This window comes from Onychostoma macrolepis, chromosome 24 (assembly GCF_012432095.1).
Source record: "Onychostoma macrolepis isolate SWU-2019 chromosome 24, ASM1243209v1, whole genome shotgun sequence".
NCBI classification, from domain to species: domain Eukaryota; kingdom Metazoa; phylum Chordata; class Actinopteri; order Cypriniformes; family Cyprinidae; genus Onychostoma; species Onychostoma macrolepis.
Window position 1 is genome coordinate 9,235,798 of NC_081178.1, and position 18,020 is coordinate 9,253,817.

At 35.9% G+C, this 18,020-nt stretch overlaps 3 protein-coding genes across 6 annotated transcripts in view; 2 read left to right on the forward strand and 1 right to left on the reverse strand.

The window, feature by feature from the left end:
* si:ch211-230g15.5 (polyhomeotic-like protein 3) overlaps nt 1-12,086 on the reverse strand; it is a 29,339-nt gene extending 17,253 nt beyond the window's left edge. For 2 of the 3 annotated variants that reach the window (XM_058766040.1, XM_058766039.1), the window contains exons 1-2: nt 12,020-12,086; nt 6,979-7,070 (exon numbers count right to left, since the gene is read on the reverse strand). In XM_058766040.1, the coding sequence (XP_058622023.1) occupies nt 6,979-7,070; nt 12,020-12,071 (144 nt within the window). In that variant the 5' untranslated portion in view covers nt 12,072-12,086. Of the gene's footprint in view, nt 1-6,978; nt 7,071-12,019 lie in introns of those variants that run through there. The other variant, XM_058766042.1, reaches the window with a different exon arrangement.
* Nucleotides 1,444-11,611, forward strand: skilb (SKI-like proto-oncogene b). Its single transcript, XM_058766048.1, has 7 exons — nt 1,444-1,659; nt 3,332-4,516; nt 7,418-7,502; nt 8,238-8,407; nt 8,485-8,681; nt 8,807-9,019; nt 9,945-11,611. Exons 2-7 carry the CDS (start codon nt 3,454-3,456, stop codon nt 10,152-10,154), a joined length of 1,938 nt encoding a protein of 645 aa, XP_058622031.1. The 5' UTR covers nt 1,444-1,659; nt 3,332-3,453; the 3' UTR covers nt 10,155-11,611.
* A 105-nt stretch (nt 12,087-12,191) lies between the features above and the next one.
* Nucleotides 12,192-17,921, forward strand: lrrc31 (leucine rich repeat containing 31). Of its 2 annotated transcripts, none has more exons than XM_058766049.1 (11): nt 12,192-12,316; nt 12,469-12,550; nt 13,026-13,241; nt 13,314-13,460; nt 13,543-13,710; nt 14,386-14,556; nt 15,483-15,650; nt 15,865-16,032; nt 16,103-16,267; nt 16,352-16,519; nt 16,627-17,921. In XM_058766049.1, exons 2-11 carry the CDS (start codon nt 12,538-12,540, stop codon nt 16,974-16,976), a joined length of 1,734 nt encoding a protein of 577 aa, XP_058622032.1. In that variant the 5' UTR covers nt 12,192-12,316; nt 12,469-12,537; the 3' UTR covers nt 16,977-17,921. The 2 variants fall into 2 exon arrangements, with proteins under 2 accessions (XP_058622032.1, XP_058622034.1); XM_058766051.1 differs by having other exon boundaries at nt 12,206-12,316; nt 12,510-12,550.
* Nucleotides 17,922-18,020: the final 99 nt, after the last annotated feature.

Here is an 18,020-nt window from a genome sequence, read left to right on the forward strand (position 1 = left end):
ATAAAAGAGATTTAGTTAAGGAATATAATTTTATGATGCTTACATTCTTTCTTTCTACCACACAGTTGTACAAAAGTCTAACCATGAGGGTGTTTCCTCTGAACTGAGTAATCCAGGCATAGGTCAGGGTGTGAACAACATGTTAGCAGCTAAACTATAGAAATGCAAACCTTGAAGCAAATGAAAGTCAAATTAGAGCCATTTGCCTTATGCTAATGTCCACATGGAAAAGGAAACAAAGAAAGAGAATGCAAATGGATGTCTGAAGGTACCATTACAAAAATGTAAACAGAAAGTAAAGAAATTTTCATGCTCAGATACAATATATTGCATGATTAGGGACCTGTGAGGCCACTAAATGCATTAACACAACCACCTTGTATTAAAAATACATAAATATTTATATATATATATAATAGAAAAAATTTAAAGATTTGGTACCAAGTGGTAAATACTCTTAAAGACAATGTTAAAGGTAAATCAAAAGCTATGAATGTTTACAGTTACTTAATACCAGCTGGCCAATGCTAAGCACTGACATAATTCCCCCTACTACACTGAAAAACACATGATTTACATAAACAAAGCCCAAAGGATGAATAAGCAAGTTACGCTGTGTGTTAGTCACAGTAATTTGATGCTGAATGACAGGACTGAACTATATATATAAATAATATGACTAATAATGGTGCTGCAGTATGTGGATATGACCGATATAAAAATATATATTGGCAATCTAGTAAATTATTAAGAATCAGTGCAAATAAAAATCACACAAGGAGACTAGGCCTAGTTATCAGAAAGGAAAGCCGTCACAAAGGCTATCTCAGTAATTATAAGGTTTAGAGTCAAAAGTCCAAGTCTTAAAATAGATTAAAATCTGAGAATTGTGTTTTCCACATTAAAATTTCAGTAGCATAATATTTCTACTATATTCTTGCAAGCAAAAACCACATTCAAGCAAAAGTATAGGCTACTATGCAATTTATACATACAAATGACTATTTCTAATAGCAATTAAATTATTTTTTTATTACTATTACATTTTTTTTCTATTAGTGACTATTAGTCATGGTCCCCTACTGGTGTTTTCTTCATTTTAAAATGACTTAATACATTTGAATCATTCCATAATATTTTGCTAAGATGCTAATAAGCATCAAGGGGGAAAAAAACAGTTTTATAAATGTCTGCACAAAGACACACCTTTATTCGTGTATGTTTACCGCACGTAAACCCTAGATCGTCAGACAGACTTCTTACTCTTGCTACGGTTGCTATGGCTGTGATCGGTAGAAGCGACCGAATGGCAATCAGCGATTGGACAGTTGAAAAGTCACTCAGAGAGCTCCCCCAATCAGTGATTAGTTTAAAGGCGGGGCTTATAGGGATGCAGGTAACGCCCCCAGATCGCGAGACAGACTTCCTCCGCTAAATCACGCCGTCTAGCCGTGCCAGCCCGTCGGGTGACGTAGGTTGTTGGGTTGTGGATTGACGCTGTAGTCTATCAGCATGAAGTCCGCTCCAGTGTTATCGGTGTCAGGGCGACGCGCGCACGTTCCGCTGTGAACTCCGAGACGGAATCCCGTGGTATAAAAATACAGTTATTTCCTTACCTTCTCGTCAAAACTACGCTGAATTCACACTTCAGATTTAAAGGTAAGCTTTGAACACATGTTGTTTTTCGGGTTACATTCTCTATAACGAGAGCACGTATTTCCAATATTTAACATTTCAGTATATTACTTGCTCATATTCATTTCCTCATATGATTGCCTGCCGTGTCTTTACATGAAATGCCGTCTTTATCTTATAAAATCTTGAAGGATTATTTTCGTGTGAAAATTTTTACATGTGAAATTTTCTAAGATTCCTCATACATACTCTATTTGATAATGGATAGTAATCGGCAACGGTTGTAGTTTATTTCCTTCAAGCGCTGTTATGAAAATTTACAATGTATGTTTTTTCATTATCGCGGTGATCATATTTCACACAAGCAGGACCTAAATATTTTTATCACCATTAAATTTACAGAACCCGAGGTTTTTTTCCGCAATGAAATCTTCTCGAGGGGTGCCTTCACAGTTTGTTGTGAAATGTGAAAGTGTCATAGGTGTGGGAACATATGGGGGTAGTCCCGCAGAGGTCTCTGGCACGAGTGAATGTCATTACCAAGGCAGAGGGGGGAGGGGCGGAGCTCTGGCTGTAAGACGGGCAGAGGGGCGGGGCTTTGCGGAGAGGGCGGGGCCTCCCACTGTGAGAGGGGGTGTAAAGTCTATTAGCCTACATGCAGTCACAACACATTACAGATATGATTCATTTGTGAGAAGATTGCGCTGTCACTGACGAAAGACATAACCGTTTTAAACAACGAGACAAATACTATTAACCCTTCCTGGAAAGGCTCTTTATAACTATTTAAAATAAACTGTTTTGTGAATGAATCGAATTTTCCAGACATGGGAAATGTCCACACATCAGTGCTACTTTAGTATCATTGAGATACTATTATACTTTCTATTCATATTTTACATTTAATGTTTTCATTTGAATTTTGTCATTATATATATTATTAATGTTTATTTCTTTTTATGTTAGTTATTTTAGGTTATCAGGAAAAATTAGAATAGTTGTTTATTATTTATTATATTTTTAATTAAATTTTATATCAGTTGATGTTTATTATTTTATTTCAAGTAGTTGTTTATGGTTTTAGTTTTGTTTTTAATTTTAGTTAACTAAATCCTGCTGAAGTTTTTATTCATTTTGATTTTATTTAGTTAGATAATTTTTATTTATTTAATTTGAGCTATTTTAGTACATCAAGTTAAATTAAATGAAATTGAGAAATGCTGCCCTAAAACAACATTTTAAATTAAATTAAATTTATTTTATATATATATATATATATATATATTTATATTGTTGTAACTTAAAATAAATGTTAACTTGAAAAGAAAAAGTATATATATACATACTATAATAACCTAATAATAATACTATAATAATACAAATTTATATATATATATATATATATATATATAACTATAATAACCTTGGTTCATATTTTTGTTAATGCAGAAATTTCAGTTTATGCCATGTTTGTCTGTGATTCATAAATCAATTTTATATATTTGAATATTATAAAATATTTTTTATGATAAAAGTAATGTATTGTATTTGATCGTTTTAATTGTACTTTTTTTTCAAAATATTTCTTTATCTTATTACAATTCATTTTAGAATATTTTACAAAAGGTGCCTGATAAGTTTTACTATGTTGTTTTTTAATCATTAGTAATCTGGGATGCTTGTTTTGATTTTTCAGCCATCTGGGAAGTGTTGGAAGACCTACTATGATCCACATATAAAAAGCGCTGCATTCCTGACACTTCCTCTGTGTATCTTTTGGTCCCCGAAGACAGCTTAGCGATATCCATAAACAACATTATGGCGACTACTGAGAACAAGCGCCAAGACCTCCCCAAGGAACAGGCACTTCTAAAAGTGCCATTAAAGAGGCTGATGCGAGACAAAGCCGCAGACGGCACACCCATAAAGAAACGTGTGATGGCTGCTCTCAATTTATCCTGCAAAAAGATCCCAGAAACCTCTCTCGGCTATCAGGTCTCAAAGGCAACGAACAAAATGGAGGCCAATCCGGATCTGAGTCCTGGTTTGAAGCACACTCTAGCACAGTTCTCTCTGAGCAGCCAGTGTTCCCTCGGTGGCCCGGCTGCGTTCACTGGTCATCATGGGCAGTATAAGATAGCGCCCCCTCTGGCTCAGGGAGGTATGGCAGGGGGACCCGTACTAGTTCCCCCTGACAGCTCGACAGACCTTGTCCTCTGCTGTCTGGAGGGCGAATCCATCTCCTGCTTCTCTGTAGGAGGCGAACTGCGTCTTTGTCTGCCCCAGCTGCTCAACACCGTCCTGCGGGAATTCTCGTTGCAGCAGATCAACTCTGTGTGTGACCAGCTGTATTTGTACTGTTCCCGCTGCGATGCCACACAGTTACACATTCTCAAAGTGCTGGGCATCCTTCCTCCAGGGACTCCATCCTGCGGCCTCATCACGCTGACCGATGCCCAGCGTCTCTGCAACACCCTGCTGCATCCGGGTGAGGAACCCTCTCGTGATTCATACAAAGGGCATGGTGATAGAGAGGAGGAAGAGAAAGACGGCGAGGAATCTGGAGGATTTTGGGTGGAACACCAATGTCTGGGCAAGTGTCAAGGCCTGTTTGTACCCCAGCTTTACTCCAGTCCGGATGCGCACTGTATCCGCTGTTCCCAATGCCAGATGCTCTTCTGCCCGGAGCGCTTTGTCATGCACTCCCACCGACAGCCAGACAAACGCACATGTCACTGGGGCTTCGATTCAGCCAATTGGGCCTGCTATCTGCAGCTGGCACAAAGACATCTAGCAACAGTGGAGGAAGAGAAGCTAAAGAAATCTCTGGAGGATATGAAGACAAAGTTCCAGCAAGAGAAGAGGCAGCCGAATGTGGCAAGTATACTCTTATTTGCAATCTTGCCTTGCCTTGCCTTGCTCTCTTGAACATTTACGGTGAATTTCAGACACACACACACACACACACACACACGTTCGTTTTTGTGAAAAGTGGGGACATCCCATAGGCGTAATGGTTTTTATACTGTACTTACTGTATGTGCTATTGCCCTACACCAATCCTACACCTAAACCTACCCCTTACAGGAGACAACTTTCCCCCAAAAAATCTCACTCTGTGTGATTTATAAGCGTTTTGAAAAGTGGGGACATGGGTCAATGTCCTGAAAAGTCACCTTCACCAAATGTCATTATACAAATCTATGTCCTGACTTTTCACAAAAACGCGCGCGCGCACACACACACACACACACACACACACAAAATTACCTCAACATAATTTTTTCATTTTTTTTTAGATAAAATTTATATTGTATTTTCATTAAGAAAATAATGCATATTTTTTAGCACCATTAAGATTTACTTGCATTTTAATACCATTTTTATTTATAGTTGAAATCTCATAAAAATATAGTTGAATTATTTTGCATTACAGTCATACAAATAAGATGATTTCGTAATCATAATAAAGATAAATGTAACAGTGCAAAAAACAGATAAATAGGTTACAGTTTATTTTTTGTGAGATAAAAAATCCAAGAAAACAAAATCACAAATCTAAGAAAAAGGAAATTCCTTTTTCTTAAATTCATAATAAAGATAAAGGTAACAGTGCAAAAAAGCTTAATAGATTACACAGTTTATTTTTCCTGACATGTTTTGTGTAATTTGAAAAAAATGTTTTTTTCTTTGATTTATAAGATGCAATATAACATGTTCTTGACATGTTTAGTGAGATTCACCCTGTAAGCAAGTTATTGTGGCTAAAGCATTTACAGCCGAGAAAGCTTGAAAGACCATATTTGTCCAAGTCCCAAATTTTTAGAAATGTTTTGAGAGGAAAGTAAACAGTAAATCTAATGTTGGGTCAGCTGAATATCATCTCATGCCGCACCAGATGTTTCCCTCCGAAGGAAATGGCTGAATGCGGTTCAGACCAGGTCACTAGACTCTCAAACTCTTTCTGACAGAGTCTGCACAAACAGCGGGAGCCACGGCAACAGGGGAGAGAAACAGAGAGAGGAGAGTAGGCGGGAGGGAGGGAAGAGAGAAAAAAAACAGTTGAGGAAAGAAAGAGCGAAAAAGATCAAGAAAGGGAGTGAAAGAGAATGGCTGGGACATTCTGTTACATGTGCCTGCAGAGTATTGCTCCCCCTTTACAGGCCCAGCACTCACCCTGCAGGACCTCCATCACCAACCAATCACAGAGCGAACCCCTGGCCCCAGCCTCCCTCTCAGCCAATCAAATCTCAGCACATTCAGTGAATTCCCATCTCATTATATAATGCTTAGCCAGAGACTCAACAACATCCCCAGCAACCGCTGTTCTCAGACAGCCCCATTTTCCTGGATACAAACTAGACTTTCTGTTTACATTTAATATATAATATTGATACTTATTAGAAAAAAGTGCAATAAAATAAAATGTGTCTGTCTAGCAAAAAAAAAAAAAAATTTAGTTTTGTCTATCCATCTGTTCTATCCATCCATCCATCCATCTATCTATCTATGTTTGTTTTATCTATCTATCTATCTATCTATCTATCTATCTATCTATCTATCTATCTATCTATCTCTCTCTCCATCTGTCTGTCTATGTTTGTTTTATCTATCTATCTATCTATATATATAATTTTATGATTATATATGGAACCAAATGCACATAAACATGCTGTAATGTGCATGTCAACGACAATGTTAAAGTCAAGGCAGGAAGACTAACTGATATTTGACTATAATTGAACCTTATAGTTAAATCTGGTGCATTTGAGCTGTTTCACAAGGTCACAAATGAATCACATCATTGTAGTGCATTAAGAGTGACCGGCCTGCTCATGTCACTTCGTAAAGCAGCGTAGATTAGAGTCCTCGTGCCATGAGTGCCACGTGACGGCCCCCAGACAGCACACCCTTCCCCCAACCAGAGGCGTCTGGAGTTCTCGCACATGACTTTACAAGTAAATGTATGAAAGAGTGTGTGTTTTTTAATAAACCTGTATTGCTTGTTTTGTTTCTAAGAGACATACACCAAACCATTCCTACCACTGGTATACAGTTTCAAACGTATGCTTAGAAAGGCTCTATTTCCATAGAAGAGTCACGTATCGAGTGAAGAACAGTTTCAGGGCCGTGCTTCGTAACCACAGCGGAGGGACTTTTGATTACGTGTGAACTGTTACATTATGACCATAAAGGAAATTTTTGTCTCTACATTGTGTGGGTGTGTGGTTTATATTTTTTTAAAGGTCCACATGCTCTAAGCGTGCATGTGGTTTGCAAGCTGGTCGCTGAGGCTGTATGATAAATCAGATGGCCTATTTACATTAAAGCGGCTTACATTACCGGCTGTTGATGGGGGAAACGTCCATATTTCCTCCAGTATTCAGACTCAAGTTTCTGCCCTATATTAGGGAGTGCAACATCACCACACGGGCCTGTAAAACATGTCAGAATGAGAGAGTTAATCCAGGATGAGCTTTCACAATGATGTAAAGTCTTATTTACATATTTCTAGGTCTGGCTTCTCTATTGGAATAGAATGAATCATAAAAACTAAATGTGTGTGTGCATGAAGGTGTGCGGAAGTGACACAGTTCATACGTGCTTTAGGAGGCTGATTTAGCAAGTAAAGGGAATAAATCAATGTTCACTAAGTGTGAATACTCAATGCGACTGCGAATACGTTAAGAGCAATCTGCATTAACACACAATGGGTTAATCAATCCCTTTTTGTTAGTGAAACCAGGCTAACGAGTTCTTTTTATCTTTCTCTTTCAGGGAGTATCTTCACCTGCTTTTGTGTTCGACTCACGTTTGCTTGCCAGTCTTAAGGAGGACCCCGGTCATGTTGACTTGATGTGGCAAAGGTTCAGTTCATTCACAAATATACATTATTCAATATATATCAGAAAAATCTGATCCTGGCCATATTAATTCCCAAAAATAAGATAATATACAAAGCACAAAGATAAATATTTATTTTGTATTGTGACATTATTTTACACTATGCAATTCAGTGGATGTTTTACTTTTATTGTTCTCGTAATCATTCTCATGATCTCATAATTATCAAAATAAAAATACAATTCAATAAAATAAATGTAAATAAATTAAAATTAAAAGGTTTATCGTTCTCAGCGGTGACTCATTACCTCATAATTATCAAAATAATTAAATAAAAAATGCAAATAAATTTCAATGCAAAGGTTTGAATTAAAGAAAGCTGTTACACTGACATTTAAAAGAATAAATGAGTTAATGAATAAATAATTGCTATTGTGATATAAATATTGTATAGTTTGGGGTAATATGCTTAATTGGAATGAAAATAATGTCACAATGTAAATAATTCAGTTGATTTTGAGGTGAAATATGATCTGGACTTAGAAGCATGTTCTTAGAAGCAGTGTTATTTTAGCATCAGATTTATATTTTGAATTAGATTTTATTTGTATATTTTGTTTTGAATTAGATTTTATTTTTAGTTTTAGTTTTAGTTAAGGATTTAGTCATTTTGTTTTTGTTATTTTTAATATTACTGCTGTTGGAATTAGTTTTAGTACAAAACAGCAAGTAACTTGTTTTATTGTTTTCCTCCCCAGCTGGTACCAGTACATGCCTGACAAGCTGGAAAGCAACGGCTTGGCACAACACCCTGGGTATGTCCCTGGAAAGGAAATGGGGTCTCCAGGAACAGAGACGCTCGGCGATACTCAGGATGAAAAGAATCAGGAAGCACATGTCACTGACCCAAAGACGCCCACCTATTCAGGTCAGTTTGCTTCCACCATAAGTCACACTGCACAAATAAATGTACATGTTTCTTAATGAGAGATCTAACTGATACAGGGCAAGAAAAACATGGCCAGTCAGATGATACCAGTCCAGACGAATGGCAGAAAGTAGACACGGCAGCTTATAAGCAGTCGGTTGGTGTGACTGTGGAGCACAGTAAGGACAGCATGGTGATGGAGCTTCTTCAGATGTACAGCGCGCAACATGACAAACTTCAGTCAACACTACGCAGACAGAAACAGCTTGAAAAGGTTTTTACCCCAACTAGATTACAATACAGCACACTTAATGTCGGATTTTAGCACCTCCTTTTCATTTGCCAGAAGGTGCGTGTGAGTATCTGATGACTCTTTCTCACTCTGGTACTTGTGAACAGGAGCTGCAGGCTCTCCGTCAAGGTGAAGCCACAGACCGCTGTGACTTACACGGGGAGCTGGAGGCGGTTCAGACTGAACATGCTCAGAGGCTCGGTGAAGTCCAGCAGGAACAGAGAAAGTTAAAGTCCCGACTCGACCAGCTGAGGCAGCAAGGCTGCAGATGCAAAGAGCTGGCTACTGAGCCACACCAGGAAACTATCTATGCCAAACAGGTACCGACCAATCACAAACATCCACACAAGTCCTTATCAGGTTCATAATTTGTCATACTTTCTTTTAGGATAAAATTGAATTTGAAAGTTTAATTTTAATTGTAAGGAAGCCTCTTATGCTCACCAAGGCTGCATTTATTTGATCGAAAATACTGAAAAAACAGTAATTTTGTGATATATTATTACAATTTAAAATAACAGTTTTCTATTTTAATATATTTTAAAATTGTAATTTATTCCTGTGATGGTAAAGCTGAATTTTCAGCATCATTACTCCAGTCTTCAGTGCCACATGATCCTTCAGAAATCATTCTAATGTGCTGATTTGGTGCTCAAGAAACATTTCTAATTATTATCAATATTGAAAACAATTGTGCTGCTTTTTGTGGAAGTCTTGATTTTTTTATTTCACGATTCTTTAATAAATATAAAGTTCAAAGGAACAGCATTTTTTTAAGATAGAAATCTTTGGTAGCATTATAAGTAATTTCATAAATAAAAAAGACAATCTTATTGACTGATGTGGATGGTGAATGGTGTGGATAAGAATATTTTATATTTATATAGTATATTATATACATTTATATATATTTTATATAAGTATAAGTATGTGTAATATTATTATTATTATTATTATTTAAAATAACTGAAAGTTCAAAGAAATAGCATTTATTTGAAATGAGAAGATTATCTATTTAATAAAAATATATATATTTAATGTATTCTTGCTGAATAAAAGTATTAATATCTTTAAAAAAATAAAAAAATAAATTACTGACCCAACATTTTTGAACAGCACATAGTTATATTAACATTTAAAAAATAAAAATAAAATATTATGCCTTTTGGATATCAAAGCCTATAGATTTTTGTTCTCTGAGTTTAAGTGCATCACTTTAACTGACCAATGGCATCCTGTGCTTAGTTATCAGAGCTGCGTCAGAGGCTGGACCGCGCTGAGGAAGACCGCGAGGAGCTGCAAGAAGAGCTACACAGAGAGCGAGAAGCCAGAGAGAGGCTGGAGCGAACCATCTCTGAACTCAAACATCAGATGAGGGAATCCGCCCACCCTGCTTCAATGGACAATCCCATGTCTTCAGCCTGTAGCGACACACACATGTCCCCGACACCTTAGCGTGGTCTACGATCACCAACACGCAATCTGATTTCTGTGATCAAGAGTCATTTTGGAATGGTGTCTCCGTTTTGGAATTGGATGCCAAAGTTGTTTTTATCGCAGTTCTACGGACCAATTATACAGTTCGGGTCATCCTGAGTAGGTTTGGGTTTAATGCTGTGAATTTGTTGAGTAACTATTGAGTTGAACTGATTTTTTTGGACATGCGAATAAGGATTTTTGGTGTTTTGATACAAATTAAGTAGTTAGAAACATTATGCAAACCACTAACCCTGCAAGCGTACAATCAACACCATCCGTTTTGGTTTATCAGTGCTAGGACTACTGATATCGAATGAAAAATGTTTTTTTTTTTTTTTAAATATTGGAATTGTTTAAAAATATATATCACAACTGATATTGTTTCTAAAAATATTTATTGTTTATGGATAAATGTTATGTGAATAATCTTATGTCAAATTATACATATTTAACATTCTTTTTGCCATATTTTGTTTATATTTTATGTAGGTTATGCTCATTATGAATGTACAAAATATATGCATGTGTACTTTCATAAAATATGGATAAATATACTATGTTTACACTGTGGTATGAAGTTCAGAAAATGTTTTCTATGCCATTTACAGTGAATGTTTGCCTCTCTTAATGACCACCAGAATTTTTTTCTCTCATTTCAAGGACTTTTAACACCAAACAGAAGAAAAAAAAAGAAAATAATACATTTTAAAAGTGATGCTAAATGTTAAAACACTGATTTCCACAACATTTACTTTACATTCTATAAACTGTCTAGACAAACAGGCCTATATGTACTTTGCTCAGAGAAAGATGTTATTCTTCTATGTGTGAGAAAGACAATTATGTATTGCTATTGTTTGCTGTAACTGACAATCAGCTTGTTTATCTGTAATTGCTTTTATATCCAAAATCTAACAGTTAAGATGAATTAAATAGTTGCTACCTCATACAGACACAAACAGATATATACATGGAAAAGCTATAGGTTGTGTATTTGTGTATAGAAGTGGATGGATGGAGTAGTCAGTCAGGCATATGACTGATAAATACCTCTGTGCTGCTGCTATGATATTTCTTTTAATGATTTTCTTCCTTTTTTTCAGTTTCCAGATTACTTAAAGATGCATGTGAGATTGAAGAAATATATAATATTATATAAAATACAGATATATTGAGTATTGTTCCTAACCTTTAAGCCAAACATAATTTCATAATGATGTTGTTAAGTACAAAATGTTAATTATCTTTGCCAGTGCCATCTTTTATGTGTATTGTATGACATGACACTTTTGTCCTACCTCCACTTGTGATCGAGACACTTTGTATCACCCACCAACTTTTGTATGTCATCTTTCTACATTAACTCATGGGAAATGATATATTAATGTGCTGTTGGGGGAAATAATAAAAATGATTATATATAATTATATAAATTGACTTGCATTTACTTGTCTGGTAATAAAAATGCACAGTGTGCATCATTGTTATGATATTTAATGGTAGACACACTGTAAAAAGTAATAAGTTGATTTAACTTTAAAAAAATTGAGGAAACCTGTTGACAATTCACTTAACTTATTTTTTTAAATTATCATTTACTTAAACATTTTAAGGCAACGGGTTTCCTCAATTTTTTAAAGTTAAATCAACTTATCACTTTTTACATTGCATAATACAATAAAGCTATGGTAATGGTATTTTCTACCACTGCCATTAAAAAAATGAATCAAAATAACAGATTCCCTGAAAGCTTCTTAGACTGCTTGAAGTAGATTTCATATTTATTTTCGTGGTTTTAAAGCACTAACTGTAGTAACTATAATATTTCAGCAGACACTCACGGTTTCCATGATTACCATAGTAAACTTTTCTTAAGGAGGTCCTGTTAACCATCTCCGGTGACCACTCAGCAAATTCATGGGTTTGTGTAACTTTAATAAATGAATAACTAAGATTTTAAATGAATGAGGCTTTTAAAGTGACCGGATTCATGTGACAGCGCTTTGTTTACAGTGTTTTTATAAAGCCAAAGTTCAGCCGAACTTCCGGGATCCGGTGTAAATGCGGACTGAAAATGCCTAAAACCATCGCGCACTGATGAATGCATAATATATAAAAGATTTAAGAAATATTTCAAGGTAGGAACAGTTCAAGTCATTCAACAATTTGGACTGAATGCAATGGTTTTAAAACAGGTCCTGTTGCAACGATGAGCAGGATATGAGAAAAGTAAACAAATAAATCGACTGTCTTTCATGCTGTTTTAAATATTAATGTATTCGTTTTTCAGATTGAAAAAGGACACAATAATCATATATAAATTACCTGCAGATAAGCCGAGATCTTCTTTTAAGAAGCAATGGATTCAACAGGTATGTTATCTGGAATGTCCGAACCCCAAAATATGAAATTATACTTGTTGTTTATATAAAAAAAAGCCCATTTTAAAACTTTTTTTTGTTATTGTTGTAATTTTACCTGAAAGTTAAGCAAATTAACCACATCTCATAATTGTTAAATGCAAAAATACATTAACGTTTATGTAAAAGATTATATAAAAAATATTAAATAATATTTACATATATTATATATTTAATCTTTTCTGAAAAAAAAAAAAAAAAACCTTAAAAGTGAAACATCAGGAATGATAATTGTCGTGAAAACATATCATATATATATATAATTTGTCTGCAAAACATAGCATCTTTTTTTATTAATTTGGTGTAAGATTAAAACAAATTTTTTTCTCAAAAGTCACCATTTATGCAATTATGCAACACTAAATAATTTATTTAATAGTAAACAAATTTGGAGTCAACTATTAATAAATTTTTTCATCACATACAGAGTCTACCAAAGGGAAGGAGAGTGTTCAGAAAAGATCTCCTCTGGATCTGATTATGAACCAGCTCCGAAGGAAAGCCTCTTTCACGGAGAGAAAGAAACCGGCTGTGGGCCGCCTCTTCCGCCCATCAGAGAGCAGTGACAAGAGAAACGTAGGCATACCTGAAGTGAAAGAATCGGAGGCCAGTGAGGGAAAGGAAAATAATGAGCCTGGGAAAGGTGGGCATTAGATGTTTTTAGAAGACTTGACTTAATGCAAATACAGATTAAGAAACCCTCGTTTTCCTTTAGAGATCAATGACACAGATGATGAGACTGGCTCTGTTGTGGGCTGGGGTCGGGTGAAGCAGTTCGTTCAGAAGCTTGGGAAAACCCCTCACAGTCAGAATCTGAGCCTGAGCCACTGTGATCTGACAGCTACAGATGTGGTGGAACTAGGTGGGTGTTGTGATGTGAACAGTACAATAACAAGACCGTACATGTGTCAGGATCTCCAATTATTGTTTTGATGTTACCTCAGCCACGTTACTGCCATTTCTGGCTCAGCTGGAGGTGATGGACCTGTCCTGGAATGATCTGGTTGGAGGCTCCCTGAAGGCCCTTACTGCCCATCTGCAGCATGTAGGGAACCTGAGAGTGCTGAAGCTGTGTAGCTGCAGATTAACAGATCAAGACCTTACTGCTCTTGGTACAGGAAGTATTCATTTATTATTAAGGACAGTTCACCCAAAAATGAAAATTCTGTCATCATTTACTCTCGATGTCATTACAAACACATTGGCCTATGACATTCTTTCTTGTGCAGAATACATTTTGAAGAATTTTGGTAACCTATTGACTTCCAATATTATTTTCATCATACAATGGAAGTCGATGGGAACTGAAACTCAATGGAACTCATACAAATGAAAGTCAATGGAAATGTTACCAACATTCTTCACAAAAAACACAAAATAAGATATTTTGAAGAATGTTGATGAGCAAATAGTTTCAGTTCCTATTGATTTCCATTGTAGGGTCAAAAAATATAATGGAAGTCAATGGGAACCAAAACTCTTTGGTTACCAACATTCTTCAAAATATCTTCTTTTGTGTTCTGCTGAAGAAAGAAAGATTAATTCATACAAGTTTGAAATGACATGAGGGTGAGTGAATGATGACAGTCATTTTTGGATTTTAGGTCTTTTTGTTTTAAAAGACCTCACAAAAATTGAACTCATACATGAGCTAACAATCTAAATATACACATATATTTTTCTTTAGAAAATCATATAAATTCCAACCTGAATTCTTGAAATTGGTCTCGTTTAAGATAGAAACAATTTTGAACAATTGGCAAACCTCTCTTAAAATGATATTCCAGGTGAAGCTCTTGACTGCATTCCTCTAATAGAGGTGCTAGATTTGTCCTGGAATGTTGGCGTCGGTGCAGGAAATTTCAGACACTTAACAGAACACCTCCAACCTCAAAGCACACTGAAGGAACTCCGCCTGGTGGACTGTCAGCTCTCTGAGACAGACATTACAGCTCTGAGTAAGACATGTCATGTATAAAACTCATATAATGGTAATTGGAATAGAACCTCCAACTATTCCCCTGAAGGATTTCATATGACATTGAAGACTATGAAGTTTAATTTTTGGGGCAGTGGTGGACTAGGTACACTTGAACACTAAAAGAAAGTTCAATTAAACATACATTGATGAAATACAACATCAGTAAAAACTTCTGCTTGAGTAAAGATTTGTATTTACACATTAGACTAATGAGAATTTGTGGGGGATGTGCACAATGACAAAATGCTTTATTTTATTATTTATTTGAATATTTATTTTTAATTTATTTACTTTTAGGTTAAAATATCTCAGACATATTCTTGGCAGGTTTCTACTACCATTTATTATTCCTCCAGCTCAAAATGCCTATTTAAGGAGAGAGGGGTCTAATGTCAGGTCAGATAAGAGATCATTATGAATTATTAGGAATCAGCGCAGTCAAACTGAGGAACATATTACTCACAGTTCTTGGCTTATTCTGAGTCGGACTAGACAGATTTAGTGATTTGTAAACTTGAGACTTGCTCTGACTGGACCATTGAATCAGGTCTTAGTAGTAGTTTGATTACCACTAAAAGAGGTTTGTGAACCAGATCAGTTAAATTAGTTCATTAAAAAGTCGAGTCTTGATTTTTTCCCTTTAAAATAACTAGGAATGGCATGTTTTGTTTCTAAAATGTAGCAAAAGATATTATTCTTGTAATCCAGTTTTCCCCCAAAAATGAATATACTCTGATATAGCTCTTAAAAATGTACTAAGATACAGTAAGAAAGTAAAAATAGTTTAGTCCACCATTGCGTTTGAGTGTATAAACTGGGAATTTAAGCTTTAGGTCAGAATAAGCCTAATGAGCTGTGAATGGTAATTCATCAATTTTCTTTAAAAAGCATGTTTTTCTACAGGTGAGGCTCTTCCCATGTTGTCTAGTTTGGAGGAATTAGATCTGTCCAATAACAAACTGTCAATCAAGGGAATGGAGAACTTCACCTCCTCTCTAGGATCAACTCCACACCTGAAGACCCTAAAACTGAGCATGTGTGGACTCCGTAAAGACAGCCTCAGTGTTCTAGGTATGAAAGCAATGATAAAATGTACTTCAAAATAGACCCTCAATGGCAGACAAACAACTATTAGCAACATTAGCTATAAACGTACAAGCACACACATTAAATTATCTGCCAGGAAGCTCCAAATTCAGACTCAAATATCAGTAAGTAACCATTTCAGTTATATTTATCATTTCGGAGAATAATTGAAAGAATTTGTTTTGTGAAATGTTAAAAGGACAGGCACTCAGGTTCATCCCTGCGCTACAGCACATCGATCTGTCGTGTAATAAGGAAGCAGGTGGAGGTCTCACCACACTGACCACTAACCTAGTTCTCCTCCCACACTTGAGAAGTTTGGACATGCATCTGTGCTGTCTAACAAAGGAGGATGTGTTGGCTTTAGGTAAGACAGGTTGTCACTGTTGAATTCAAGTTTAAGTTGTTTGTATTGTTATTCTAACTTGCCTTCTCAGTCCAGGTAGCTCCATCTCTCAAAGACCTCAGAGAGCTGGATTTGTCATCCAATAAAAGTGTTGGAGATACACTCCAGAATCTTCTGCAAACCCTCCCTCTTTCTCAGATAACCAAACTTCCACTAAATAACTGTGCTTTGAGCGCACATGCATGCAATGCTCTTGGTATGAAACCAATACAGTTTCAAAAACCATTAAACTTGATTTGTTCTTATTAATGAGATTTTAAAAAAATTGTGTGTTTCAAAGCTACTGCATTGCAGATGCTAAAACAGCTTGAAAGGCTGAACTTGTCATGGAACAAGTGTGTGGGAGAAAATCTGAGGCAATTTCTGGAGCCTTTGCAGCCCGATTGCAAACTACAGGAACTCAGACTGAGTAGCTGTAATTTAACCACTGAAGATGTGCTACATCTAGGTCAGTTCTGGTCAAAGAACGTTCAATTAATTAAGTTAAGTCTAAGGTTCTACACTGTTTTAAACATCCATCTGATGAGACTTTTGCAAACTGTTGTAATCTTGCAGAATCTGCTTGCCAGCGTGGAGCTCTGTCTCATCTGAAGCAGCTGGATTTGTCTTATAATGGCAGTGTCGGGGATGGTGGTTGGACGTCTCTTTTTGAGAAGGCTGCTGCTCTAAAGGAACTGGAGGAGCTGGATGTCAGTCTGCGTCCTTCTGCATCCCTCTCCGTGTCTCCCTGGCTGCCCGCCTTGTTGGAGGCCCTTCCGCAGCTCTCGTCCCTCACCCGTCTGTCTCTGCAGCACTGGGCTCTGAGTTCAGCCGAGAGAGAGAAGCTGGAAAAAATTCTTAGCAAGAAGAATGTCATCCTGGAATGTGACAGGCTGGCCACGCCCACGCCAAAGGCTGCAGGTTAATTGGAAGCATTTCAACCGCTTTGATAATTATGGTTTTCCAAGGTACTGAGATGTTACTGAGAATGTGATGACTGAAAGGCATTCAACCATTACATGCTTTCCTTTGATCCATAAATATCATAAACTTCATTATTTACTTAGATTTGTGTGACGATTCATACATTTTCATTTTTGTATCGAATATCCCTTTAAGTGTTGATTGTAGAGATTATGAGTATTTAGATTTACACTTTTCATTATTTTATTCATTTGATTCCCTTCTCATTTACATTAAACAAAAAGATTGTTTTAAGACACTTCAAAAAAGGTTTATCTTGACTTGTTTCTAGTCAAAATATCTAAAAATTCTTCAATTTTACTAGGTAAGCAAAATGACATAAGATATTTAGTCTTGTTTCCAGGAAGAACAAAAACAAACCAAAAAACAACAAACTGGAGGTCCTTCTGCAACTAAAGTAAGTGTATTTTGCTTAAAATAAGTAAAATTATCTGCCAGTGGGGTAAGTAAAATATTCTTAAAACAAGTATTTTACTTACCCCCACTGGCAGATAATTTTACTTGATGCAAGCAAAATGCACTTAATTTACTTTTTCTCCCTGGAAACAAGAGTAAAGATCTTATGTCATTTTGCTTATCTATTAAATGCATCTTAATTTAGGAATTTTTAGATATTTTGACTAGAAACAAGACAAAAATACTTAACTTGCTAAATCAAAAATCTCTCTGACTTTTATCTGTCCTGCCAAAACTGTTGGAAAATTTGCATGTGACACCCAATACAGCGAAGACTAAGTGTCAGAGCAAATCATTTACATAAATGACGTGTTTTTCACAGACATCATGGCAGCCTGTGACATTTCCAAACACTGGACACATGGACAAAAAGGGCTGTTATCAAAAACGCTAACTTTGTGATTAATTATAATAAATACAAATGTAACCAACTGTGCTGTGGATTATTTTGCTTGCCAGCAACTGAAAAAGTTCAACAACAACAAAAAGTCACAATCAAGTTTATTCTAAATGTGTCTTATTCTGAAGCA

Bases quoted from the DNA above. Each gene is read 5' to 3' on its own strand.
- skilb (XM_058766048.1), top strand. From the start codon at position 3,454: ATGGCGACTACTGAGAACAAGCGCCAAGACCTCCCCAAGGAACAGGCA. The intron at 4,517-7,417 runs GTATACTCTTAT...TCTTTCAGGGAG, and splicing joins GAGGCAGCCGAATGTGGCAA to TATCTTCACCTGCTTTTGTG. The intron at 9,020-9,944 runs GTACCGACCAAT...TCCTGTGCTTAG, and splicing joins AAACTATCTATGCCAAACAG to TTATCAGAGCTGCGTCAGAG.
- lrrc31 (XM_058766049.1), top strand. The intron at 13,242-13,313 runs GTGGGCATTAGA...GTTTTCCTTTAG, and splicing joins AAATAATGAGCCTGGGAAAG to AGATCAATGACACAGATGAT. The intron at 16,268-16,351 runs GTATGAAACCAA...TGTGTTTCAAAG, and splicing joins ACATGCATGCAATGCTCTTG to CTACTGCATTGCAGATGCTA.